Below are 12,988 nucleotides of genomic sequence, written 5' to 3' on the forward strand. Positions count from 1 at the left end.
TCAGTCGCGGGCTCCTGCTCATCTTTCGTAGTAAGGGGCTAGCTACTAATTTGTGACACGTGCCAAGTCGTTGACTGGTCGGCACGTCAATGAATACAAACACAATTCATGGGTTTTTAATGGGTCTGGCAGGTGCAGACTTCCGTGTATGCTCTGTCCTGTTTTTTGTAGCCTATTGTGAAGAGGTGTGAAACGATTTGTCTGGCGCGTGCCTTTGAACATTTTTTTTCACACCTGCTTATCTTTTAATTCAATTAGTCTAACGACGTGCGAAGTCTTTGGAATTTCCTACCGACCTACCCCAATGTGCACCGACTTTTTCTCAGGATTTTACATATGTAACCGCAAACAGTACCTATGTACGAATTCCAGCGGGTATATGGCGCGATGTATACTCGACGAGCTCGATTCTGTCCCCTTTCTTCCCATGCCAACGGTAGGCTTTAATCCAGAATCAACTTCACCGAGTGTACCCCTGGAAGAATGGTTTAAAATTTTTTTTTTTTCTGCGTTTAATCGCCATACATTCTTAGGTGGATTACTAAAGTATGTTTTATTATATTTCGGACCTCCGAAAACACATAAATAATCATATCAACGATTTTAAAGGATATAAATAAAATGTCCGAAACTCTTTGAGAAATTCAAAATAAAAATCGCGTAAAAAAGCAAACGAAAATTACGAATTTTTTTGGATATTACAAGATGAAAAAATCGTTCAGTTTTTCAAAAAAAAAATTTTATCTTCCTACTAACACGTGATACATTCATACCAGTTTCAGGACTTCAGTGAGTCATTCCAAATCTTGCACGCTGGACGTGCTCTGAGGATTTTAAGGCTGGCCAAACTTTTGTCCTTGGTCAGGTTACTTCGTCTCTCCAGGCTCGTTCGTTACGTCTCGCAATGGGAGGAAGTTTACGTGAGTACCATGCCATCCTTATTTTCTTGTATCTTCTTAATATCGATTGTGAAGGCTACCCACTTGCTATATTGTATCGTTGATGATTAGTGAAAATCCTCTGTGAAGAAAAAAAAAAAAACCAAAAGAAAAAGAAAATCATTCATTTTACCTGCAGAATTATATCGATCATTAGGAATGTGTGTGAGGGAAAAAATTTTCTTTTCTTTGACCAGTTTACTCTGCGTATAATGTGCAATTATGAAACTATTTTATGATCATATCCGAAATTGATAAATGTATAAGGTCAGGATGATTATTATCGAACCGATCGTGCGCAGGATGCGTTAAACAGCGAGAGAAGAATTTTTTTTTCTTTCTAATATCGAAGAGCGCCGAAAAAATATTAATTTAAGTTGCGATGCCTGGAGGTTTCGTTTACCGCTCAAGTTTCGATTCGCATATCGCAATCGATCGCATATTTCCGGTGCAGGAATCAGAATGAAATGTAATAATAACCTTGTCAAGGTTCGAGATAGTTATAAATATCTGTCTATATAAATTTCCCTAATGCGACACGAAAGTATTTCGCGAATGATATAGAACACGATACATCGTCCTCCTCTATAATGTAACATTTAGGAACTGGGTTTTCGTTTTCTCGACGATTTTATAAACCCGTATAATCCCGTAGGTGCAGCGAATTGATCACCTTGTATATCTCCTCAACGTTACATAGGTACTTACATTTACAACTGAAGTAAATTATTTTTTTACCGTTGTAATATCCTTATAATATACTTTTTTTTTCATTTTTTTTTTTTTCTTTCTTCTGATTTTCAATGGTCTTTACATAATCATTTGCAATCTACATACTATATAGATATTATATATATCCAATACCCATCGCCGCAGTATATCCAGATCAATAATTATCCAAAAGTTTATTATTATTCATAACTGTCATATGATTGCTGTTTCAGTTTGCAATAATTACCCCGCCCCTCATCCTCCCCTCACTTACCTATACCCGTACCCGATATATAAGTATTATTATTCAATATTTAAAGTAGAAATATTTACCCAAGTATATATTTTATGCAAATATCTATATGTGTTTTGATATATCGATTATTGTCTTTACATTTAAATTTAGACAGGTGCCAAAAGAAAAACTTTTCTTCCAATTGGTCAGAAAATTGATAGCCATGTACATGTATATTATTATAATCATAGGCGCGGTGGTATGTGTGCTAAAATATTGTAGATTTTTTTCATTCATTCTCATTTGAATTCTTTTCTCTTATACATTATACTCAATTATTTCCATTCTTATACTTTGGTTGCACAATATATCGTCAATATAATGTGTTGAAAATTTTTTCGCAAGCTTCGCAAAGCGCATATTATGTAGGTATGATAAATGGTTTATGCAGCAAAGGAAAAGAATGAAAATTAAAATTGAAAAAAGAATACATAGGTATATATTATTAATTAAATTCAACCAAAACGTATTGGCGTACCGTAGGTGTATAAAATCAATTTTAATTAAATTGTATGATTGCAGTTTTTTGATTTTCTCTTTTTTTCTTTTATCAGGTACTACATGATAATTAATTAGTTTTCCTTTCGCGAAAAATAACATGTTTTCAGGATTTCGTGCGTGCGTATATATAGAAGATATCGGGGTATTGTGAAACGATATTCGATAACTGAGAGAGGGGCAGGGGAAGGGGGGATCTATCTCTAATATATACCTATATATATGCAGATCTTACGTAACAGAAATAACTGTAAAGTATTGATTTCCACTCGTTTTATATTTCTTCGTTACCTATACATAAGGATGTATAACCGCCATGACATGTAAATATTTGAACGTTGCGCGGGTGATTCGGGTGCACCGGAGTACGAGGGATCCATGTTACATGTATGTATCTAGTATACCAGGTAGATGTAGGTCCGTACCATCCTCTGCAACGCGGAAATATCATCCTATATGCAATGATAATAAACAACGCAACAGCTCTGACCTTTCGATATTAGGCAAATATCATTTGTTATCGTCAAATTATCGTGCACCCGCGATCGACTGCAGGTTTTCCAATCGCTGTTATGAACTGCGCGCGATATATACCTAGTTGTACCCGTCACATCGCGGTATCTCGAAACAAAAATAATTGCACTATGCTGAGAAATATCGATAAATCACTAGCCCGCGGTAAAACATCGAATTTACCATAGATTTGACAAATCTTTATCCCTCGTTATACGAATGAGAAAATTTTACTCCATTTTGCGATCTTGAGAGTCTGATTCAAATTTATTATTCCAAAGACGTTGAGGAAGAGCGAGAAAATTATTTTCAATTTTTTTTTCTACCTCTCATCCAACGTTCGATTGACCAGATAACGTATATGTATTTTTTGGCGTTAAAATTTTTTTCATTACCAAGGGAAGAACTAAATAATCTGCAGTATAATTATATTGATATAAGTTATAATACGCTAATATACAATTAAATAAAATTTCTTTAATTTTATCATTTCCCTTAGCTATATTATATATATTTATATATATTATATATATATATTATCTAATTATTATTGCTTATCGTATCGCGATATATATATATGTAGATATATATGTGAATATATATATATCTATATTCTATTAAAAGTTCAGACCAACGAACCAATCACTGTTCGCTTGCCAATAATATTATCACAATATCAGACGATTTTTGTTTTTTTGGATTCCATATGTAATATTTAATTATACTATATTTGAACGACACACGATAAGCATATCAAGTGCAGCTATCTAAAAACGAATGATATAATTTTCTGCATCAAATTACGCTCACGATCCGATGCACCTGCATCGAGATGTAAATAGTTTTGCATTCGATTAATTCTCTCGACTAAGAAAATTTCGATGCAGTTTTGAAGAGGATTGAAATAATCAATTGCAATCTTTCGCTGAAATTATATCATTCGCAGTGTGAGCGATAGCGAGAAAAAAAAAAAAGAAATTTTGATACGTAGCCGATTAATAGTTGAGAAAAAAAAATGAAAAGAAAAATTAACAAAATTGATGAGAAAAGATGAATAATCCGTCTAATGATTTGAAAAAACTATTTACACGTCTTCCAAACATTGCGGATATCCATCCCCACCTGACCCGGATGACATACGTGGCTTTTGGAAATCACACGAACGAACCCGATTGATCCTGGGGGTTTGAATACACGCAACAGATCCCACTTTACCAACAGCCGGAGAGGCACTACGAGCGTCGGGCCACCCCGCCGCAACCAGACCGAACCAGCAAGGTGTGCCTGTCAAATACCCAAAAACACACCCCGATTCTATATCCCCTTCCCGATCCGCCTGACCCTTTTTCCCTGATCCCGAAAATGAAAGAACGAATCCAGAGGAGAGGAAAATCCCTCGACTTCCTGTTTCTATTTCCCCGATCCATTTCCCTGGCTCACTTACCTAGATTTCCGGTGTTAAACCCGATTTTATTTGTTCATCTTGTCTGGGAATTTTCAATCGATGTATCGAGATCTTTTTTTTCCCCTATTCGTTGCTACTCTTCATCGGTGCTATGGCGTATCGAATTTATTATTTCATACCGCAGCTCGACATGGCTTCGCGATATACCCGTGGATTACGTCCTCGTTCGGTTTTTCATGTTTTCCTTTCATTTTTTGTACGGCCGTTTTCAATGTTTGTCAAACGTTAAAAAAGTAAGAGAACGTTCCGAAAGCTGAAAGCTCTGTACCATTAAAATTAATCTGAAGGTTTTGTCGAATATAATAATGTTATTCACTCAGAGCTTTATAATACTTAAAAGCTGAGGTCGTTGGTTGGGTATTCAGATTTTTCCCTCTCCCTGCGTCTTTTTTTTTTCTTTGTCTTTTATAGAAGTTCAACTTTCCATTTCACTCTTCTTGCTCTACTCGAAACGAACCTCTGTAATCTCCACTTGCGAAAACCCACAGAACTGGTCGACCTTAATCCCCCTCCCCTGGGGGTTTCAAAAGTTTATTTAAAGCCGGATGAAAGACTCGCACCCCGTTGCAACGGTCATTTTCCAAACCGGTATATATTGACGACCGATTAAATGTTGACTTTCAAAAATTTTCATAAGCTTCATTTCGTCATTAATTTCTTCTCGTTATCCGAACGACGATATCCACGGCGTCGCGTTCGTTTCAAAGGCAAATATTTTCCTCAATTCTCCTTCACCTCAATATTTCCCTGCATCCATCTCATGTCACTCCTCATCTTCTACCTGGGACTGATGTGTTTGACCGTTGTCATGTTCGTCAGGTTTTGTTGGAATATTCATCTAAATTTAGGATCTAACGAGTGTTCCATTGATATAGTTTATGCAAAATTTTTCACGTCCAAAAATCATCCGTCATTTTTTTAATTCCGGTTGACCCGACGCCGACATTTTTTCACTCGACGTAAATCACAGATATATCTTTGGACCAGTCGACGAGATACCGATTATGCAAATATCGCATGGTGAAAGAAAAAATAAATCAGCCGGGGTGATATACACCGAACTATTCGTTATTTGTAAGATATTTGGACGTGAAAGGGATTTTGCGAGTGTTGGTTGGTCTGGCAAGAGTAGGGTTGCCTGTAAGTGTCATAGGTGTAATCCCTGCCCGGAGTTTTGGCAATGTGCCCGTGTCAGTGTGCCCCTGTTATTTTAGTTATGTCTTTGCTTGCTGTTATACTCGTTGTTGTTTAGCTGCCTGATTTGCTACCATGTTATTTATATTGTTTGAATTTTTTTTTTTGCCTTTTTTTTTTCAACTTACTTTCATTTTTCAATATAGTTTCATGATTTGATTCGAAAAATTTGCTGCGCTATGAAAATTCTTTTTTTTTTTTGTTAAATTTCAGCAAATGTTTCGCATACATTTATGATATCGTAGACTTTTCTCAAACTTTCGTCTTGAGAATATTTATCATTTGTCGTTGACAAAATTTTCGTGATTATTTATTTCATACAATATTGTTATTGTTACTAAAAAAAAGAAAAAACATATATACCGCCGTTAGTCAGTTATCTATTGTAGTTTAAACGAATATAAAAAAATGAAAAAAAAAAAACAATTAAATAAAATATATTTATAATATGAAATTGATAATAACACAGTTATGGAAGACACGACGTGTTGAGTTTGATTAACACGTTGGGGAAGAAGAAAAATGCGACAGATGCGGAAATTCGCTTATTTCTATTATAACATAATTGTTACCATGTTGTTACTTCATGTTTTGACCCTCCCCCGTGTACAACGGAATGAAAATTACATAAGTACGAGCAACGAAATTTCGTCCGGAGTTGAAAAAAGAGTAGAAGAAAAAAAACGAAGAAGAGAAAAAGAAACGCTGATGAAAATTAATTGCGAAACAATAACCGTATACTACAGTGAATCGTGAGAAGTTAGTTCCACAGAATTCGAATCGACGTTGTCGCATCACTGCATTTCAAACACACACGTGCACTTACGTACCTATACACACAACGTACACATGACCCTCCACGTAATATTGTATAACGTTGGTAATTGCATTAGTTAAGACTCAATCAGCGACTGCAATTGCTGAATTCAACGTAGCTTCCATGCTTTAGTTGAAATCTCATTGCGCAGGATAGGTACTCACCGTACGATCACAGTCGAGAAATTATTTTTATCGTCAGACATATCGTTGTTCTTCAGATTCGAGAAATTGCGATGACAATTATTTTTTTTTTTCTTCTTCTTCTACTTTTTGTTAATTGAGTTACCAAAGACTGCCAGGAAATGTAACTTCGGTTAATTAGATTGACCGTGTCATTGAAATCAGTAAGACGTGTTAATGATGATCGTAATAATAGCAATAATAAAAATTAACTTCGGTGTCAATTGATCTATTCGAGATGCAATTGCAGTACGTATACGTGAATGCGAGAATATTTAAGCGCGACACAGAGGACTGTGCAGATACCGCACATCGCAGGTTACGAATACCTAAATCATTCCGCGCAAGCGAATTTATATTCCGAAAACGATACAGGGGCCAGCTAGTAAAAAATTCCTTCAATATTCCTAGACGGGAAAAAATTGGTAGCGCGACGTGTAATTGATTAATCGTCACATATTTATATTCCCCGCGTACAGGACACGGAGCGATAGCGTTCTTCGCACCAGCCGATGTTGATTAAAAAGCAGCTGAAAAAAAGCAAAAGAAAAACTAAGAAAAATATCGGGGCAAAATTGGCTAACAGAATTTCCGAACGTTCGAACGAATTTTCCTGGTTTTTCTTCTTTTTTTTTTTTTTTTTGTGGAAATTTTTGCTTTGAAGTTTTTACCGCGCGTTGGAAGAAGATCCGTTCGAGCGTCGATTTGAAGTTTGAGAGGCATTTCAGTATTTCCCGCTGGGCGCTGATTAAATCAGGGATTTCCGGTCTCGAGTCGAGTGAGTGCTCATCGCGGGTTTATGTATCGTCCTAAGTCATTCCTAGATTAGATTCCAATAAATATTTATACGCTTCCCTGCGAATAGGTCAAACGCCCAACTCTGCCGCATATTCATTTACCGTGTGCCGCAACGTTACGAGGCATGAAAACGAACAACCGGAAGATAGATAAAAAAAAAACAAAATGTAAAATCAAACATGCATAATCCAAATTTAGCGTCAAATATGCGACTTGTTACGGCGGATGTGCGTGTACGTGGATTACGGTGGTAAATACCCGACAAATATTGGAATACAATTTTCGAAACTAATGCCTGGAAGCAATTTGTTATAACTTACAAATTGGCTCGTTCAGTTACAACAAAGCGACGGTATATATGGAACATAACCAGTAAACCACACGGGAAATATTCAACAACCACTGCAGTCCGATATAATTTAGGAAACAAAATATTTGACCGTACGGTACTCGTTGTAGGATAATAATAATTTCGTCAGATGTTACTAGGTACAGATGAAACAAAGTCACGAAATCGAAATAAATTATTTCGAAAAATTTTCGTCCGATATTCGAAGCGTTTATAGCTGTATGATATCGTTTTATCCGTCGACGCACATGCGATTTTCTATACCGAATCGATCGATCATTTTTAATTGCCCTTAATCAATTAGCAACGAACGGAGAAGGAGCTGATTCATATTTGCACGTTTAAATATGAATTGAACCGGTTGAATTTTACGACGATTAAATTATATTTTATTTTAGCATTCGTAATAATTATATATTTTTGCGCTGGGTTATATGAGCATATGAACGTTATATTATTACGTTAATTATGAATATACAAAGTTTTTTGTTCATTGTTAAATTTAGATTAGTTGTTGAAAGTTCGTTATTACATTGAGTATTGGAATTTATGATATTTGAAGGTTTTTAGAAGTTTTTGAAAGATAAAAAATTTTTCGAAGGATATATTAATTATGATAAATTAGTGGTTCTAGAAATATACATAATATATATTTATATAATTAGCGTTCGAAATGAAACATGTTTTACATGTACATAAATACCGTTATATATCGTTTAACTAGTTATTGTGTATTTGACAGTTGTTTGCGTTATAGGAAGGAGCTTTAATGAGTTGATCGGTACAAATTCGTTTTATATGAATATAAATAATATCTATTGTTATATACGTTATTATTATTATGAAATAATATCGCATGTGCAATTTGAGTGTTTACAGTGATGACTTGAAATTTTGATTATTTTTAATAGGCTAATATTTTTTTTTTGAATTTTTTAATAACTAATAATTGAATTAATTAATATATTTATATATACATATTACGTACATTATATTGATATCGTCGATAATATATTTAGAAATATAAATGTGGTCGGGCATCGTTATGGGAATATGCAGAATTTATATGAAATGACTGCCTCACTCAACTGCCGTTGTACATGTTCTCTAATTCTATCGCAACTTCAACCTCCAAAAAGCTGCTTCATGTCTTTCCGCCTATTCATTTCCGACAGCGAGATTCCCACGGGATCGAAGATTTACGTTGATCACATCTGGATCAAATATTAAAACGATTCTTTTTTTAATTATACGACAAGCCGAAGATGCATCGACTATCTTTTCATGCTCTTTCCTTCTCGTTTTTCCTTCTGTTTTTTTTTTTCTCTTCTTTGCTCAAAGAATTATCGACGGAAAGCATAAAACAGTTTTGGAAGAAGAATGAAAAAAGAAACAACTAACCCTTATACGCAACAATGGCAAATGGCTCGAACACTGTGTAATATAATTCCCATACCATCGATTTCATGTAAATTAATTTTATGATTTAATCGATTATGCAATACAATTGTTTAGTGATGTGCAAGTTGACCAAAGAATGAAATTAATTTTTACAACCTACAATTTCGATTATTCAAAGTAACACGATATGCGTATATTGATAACATTAATCAACGATCGACAATTATCAATGAATGCCGAATAGTTTTAAAACTGAGTTCGTAACTTATCGATTTATTTAAAAGTGGTCGAAAGCCTATTTTCACGCTTTCAATTGGAACTGTTGCGAAAGTAAGTGGCAAATTATTACCGATGTGCTTATATTTTATTTTATTCTTTTTATCCTTCGTTTCATTTTCCTGTGTATATAATCGTTTTAACTTTGCAGAATTTTTGGAATTCACTCTACTTTGAATGACCGACAGCTGCGATACAAATGTACATTGCTTGATTTTTGATGCTTACCTCCCTCACCCCAGCTAAGCCCGGTATTCTTTCCCCAAAGACAACCCATTTCTATATGTGTTTAATCGGGCGTGTTTCGATCTCTTTTAAAAAAATCGATACAACGAACGATGCGAACGACGATTATTCAGAAAATTTTACCAATGGATCAATACATTTGATTCATCATCTTACTTAAGATTCAACCAGTATCAATCATTGTAAGTAACGATGAACAGGATACTAATTAATCTTTGCGATTTGAGAAAAGATTCTTTTCTGCACATCAACGTCCACATTTAACTCTTTCTATTTTCTATATCTTTACAACACATTATCATTTCTACACACAAATTTTTTTATTAATGACACAAAAATAATCTGATTGCGTGCTCGTGAAGAGGTTCTTGAAATCAACGAATCCTTCTTTTGTTGAAGAGTAAAAAAATACTATCGACTTCTCTGAATTATTCAATTACAATTAACTATGTTGCATAAATTAACAAATAAAATCGCTTGCGTTGGCAGCTTTAGCGCTTGCGCTAACGAGGCTATGATAGTAACAGCTAATTATATTATATTAGTAAAATAAATTAGCAAAGCCTGCTGAAACTTACGGGAGCTTTCTTTAAAGAATGGCTTAGCTCGTATTATTACATGGTCAACTTGTACGACTTGTATCGATGGCACGTGTTTCATTTGATTAATTATACTTGTAAGTTTCTTATTTTTCATTTCTCAATCGAACACACAATTATCGATCTAAAAAGCCACGGTACAGTATATTCTCTATTCTTCCTTTATTTTCTTTTCTATTTTGTAAAAGAGCAAATTTCGAGATTTCTGAAAACTAGATTCTCATTGGTCTAATTCGCCTGATTTTTCACGTTTTCATGAAATGATTTTTGAATGATATTCAGGGTGTAAAATCTGCAGGGTATATAACGTGTGATAACATATTGTTCAGATCGGATAATTAAATAATAACGCTTTGACGCAAGTTTCCGACTAACGTGTGGCGATGGGCGATGGCAAAAGCAGGATGAGCTTTCAATTTGTTACTTCTCGTAACTGTTCAAATGCACCCGACTGTATTTTACCTTGTGTAACGCCATACTAACTCGATCACACGACTAACAATATGTATGATTACTTTGATCATGAAATTGATCCATACTATGCATACGATTTATTAAATTCTGACGATATTTTCAAACTAACAATTGAACCTGACCATTCGTTTGTTCTTCTTCTGTACTTCTGTGACCTTCTGTGTCCTGTCTTCCTACTATGTCGTGCTACGTTCCGGCTTTCTTTTGTTTCTAGATATTGCAGAACCTACAAAAAAAACGCACTGAGCGGAGGGGGCGCCTAAGCTCTGACAATATGAATAAAAAGAAGTCCGGTTTCAGCAAAAGCAACCTTATTTTTAAGGTAACCTGCCTTAACGATTGGGCAAGCTCTCGGCCCGCTCAAGCCCTGGTTCGACATCTCTCGCGTCTGCATACCTCGAGCTTTCAAAATCGATGAAAAACCAATCATACCAGATCTCATTGATTTCTTTATTACGAGTAGTTAATTATTGACATATTGATAACTTTCAAAATCTTTTTCTCCCGATTTCCCGCAGCTGTTTTTTCTTATATGTACCTATTTCCAAATTTTTTCTCCGTCTATGAGATCTTCATCCGTTTTGAAACCACAGGGCTTACGTCGAGGTTGAATTATGCCTCCCAGGGTAGTGCAGGAGAGAGCCGCCCACTGATTGGCTCGTTGGTTTATATTTAAATACGTTCGCTTTTCTCCGTCGCATTCCTGCAGCTATAGGTCATGCTCATCACCATCGACACCGCCTAGCGAATTAGTCCAAACAACGATAAAAAGACCACATTTTTGTTTTTTCTAATTCTGGGCAACATTTGACACGACAGCCATTTTTATATTCTCTGGTTTCCTTTTCACTTCGAGACTTTGACGTACCGTAACGTTTGAACCGTTCGAATAAATCAGTTCACACTTGACACGGACGTTCTACACATTTGATAGACTAGATTATTCGTCAATTAGAAAAAACAGCAACTGATACAACTACCCAATTTTACAGATGAATTTTTATCGCTAGGTGGTGGACGTGCCTCTCTAATCGCGCATGCGCGTGGGCGTCCCTTCTCCACCGTAAAAGCTCGCCTCCACAAATCGCTCGCATACATTGACATAAAATGATTGAAAGAAAAAATTAGCAAACGAGAAAAAAAATAACCAAATATAAGAAGAGAAAAGAAGACGCTGCTCTCCCCATTATCGCCGTTCTGTAATTCGTCCTTCCGCTATCAGGCTAATGCCCTCATTGGCTGTTTGTCATGTGCTTTATAACGCTTATAGCTTGGCTTGCTGCTTGTGTCCGTCGTTGTTGTCGTTGAGTTTCCACAAAAGTTATATACGTAATTGATTTGTCATTCAAGCTTTTGAATGATGACGATTTATGAAGAACCTTCGTAGTAAAATTATACGTATATATACCTATACCTATATACCCATGCTATATCTATGTAATACCTAAAATAAAATTTACCCTTTATTTGTTGTTATTATTATTATTGTCATGATGATCATTATTATTGTTTAACTATTATCGTTATCTGTTATGTATTTACGTGCGTGTGCGTGAACAGCTGTGTGTCCGTGCGTTTTGTATTTTAGACGAGGTAATGTATAATATGATATATTATCGATAACTGTCATTTGTTAGAAAAGACCAGTCTCCTTTTATGTACTTCAAAATATTAGTGTAGTTAGGATACTTTCAATCATGTAGGTATTTTAATACAGAACATAGAAATACCTATATAAATGTATTAACAAGTTGGATTTATGTACCCAATTAGTGTAATAATAGATTTTTAATTTCGTATATCGATATACCCATGCGTATTTTTTAATAATACCGATATATTTTTCTATTATAATTTATGCGATCAGAAAAACGTACACCGACACACCGTCCATTATATATTTATACCTATTCATCGAACGGTGTCAATTGTTCAATCTGATCAGTTTTATAAATACACCATTCATTTTATTTCGAATCATTAGTATTCATATAATGTAGTCGTACAGTTACTTAAAATTTATTTTAAAACACGGGATAATCATTGAAAAATATTCTTCAAATCTTTATTTCCATTCCGTTTTTTGTTTGTTCATCTCACGGTCTCTAGTCGAATCCGGTATTGGCCTTGTATCAAAGTCATGACTTTATTTCAAAGTGAAAATGGTCCTCGTGTATCGCGTCGTGACATCAAGAAGTAATTAACTCCGACACTCATTAGCTTTACAGAAGA

At 34.9% G+C, this 12,988-nt stretch overlaps 1 protein-coding gene across 8 annotated transcripts in view; it reads left to right on the forward strand.

Annotated features, from left to right (window-relative positions):
- The window catches only part of LOC105686343 (potassium/sodium hyperpolarization-activated cyclic nucleotide-gated channel 2), a 113,809-nt gene that overhangs the window by 85,172 nt on the left and 15,649 nt on the right, over nt 1-12,988 (forward strand). For 3 of the 8 annotated variants that reach the window (XM_048654421.1, XM_012401046.3, XM_012401053.3), the window contains 3 exons: nt 777-920; nt 4,159-4,233; nt 10,971-11,078. In XM_048654421.1, the coding sequence (XP_048510378.1) occupies nt 777-920; nt 4,159-4,233; nt 10,971-11,078 (327 nt within the window). The remainder of the gene's footprint in view (nt 1-776; nt 921-4,158; nt 4,234-10,970; nt 11,079-12,988) is intronic. The other 5 variants (XM_012401062.4, XM_012401069.3, XM_012401080.4 and 2 more) reach the window with 3 other exon arrangements.

This window comes from Athalia rosae, chromosome 4, assembly GCF_917208135.1.
Source record: "Athalia rosae chromosome 4, iyAthRosa1.1, whole genome shotgun sequence".
Taxonomy (NCBI): Eukaryota; Metazoa; Arthropoda; class Insecta; order Hymenoptera; family Athaliidae; genus Athalia; species Athalia rosae.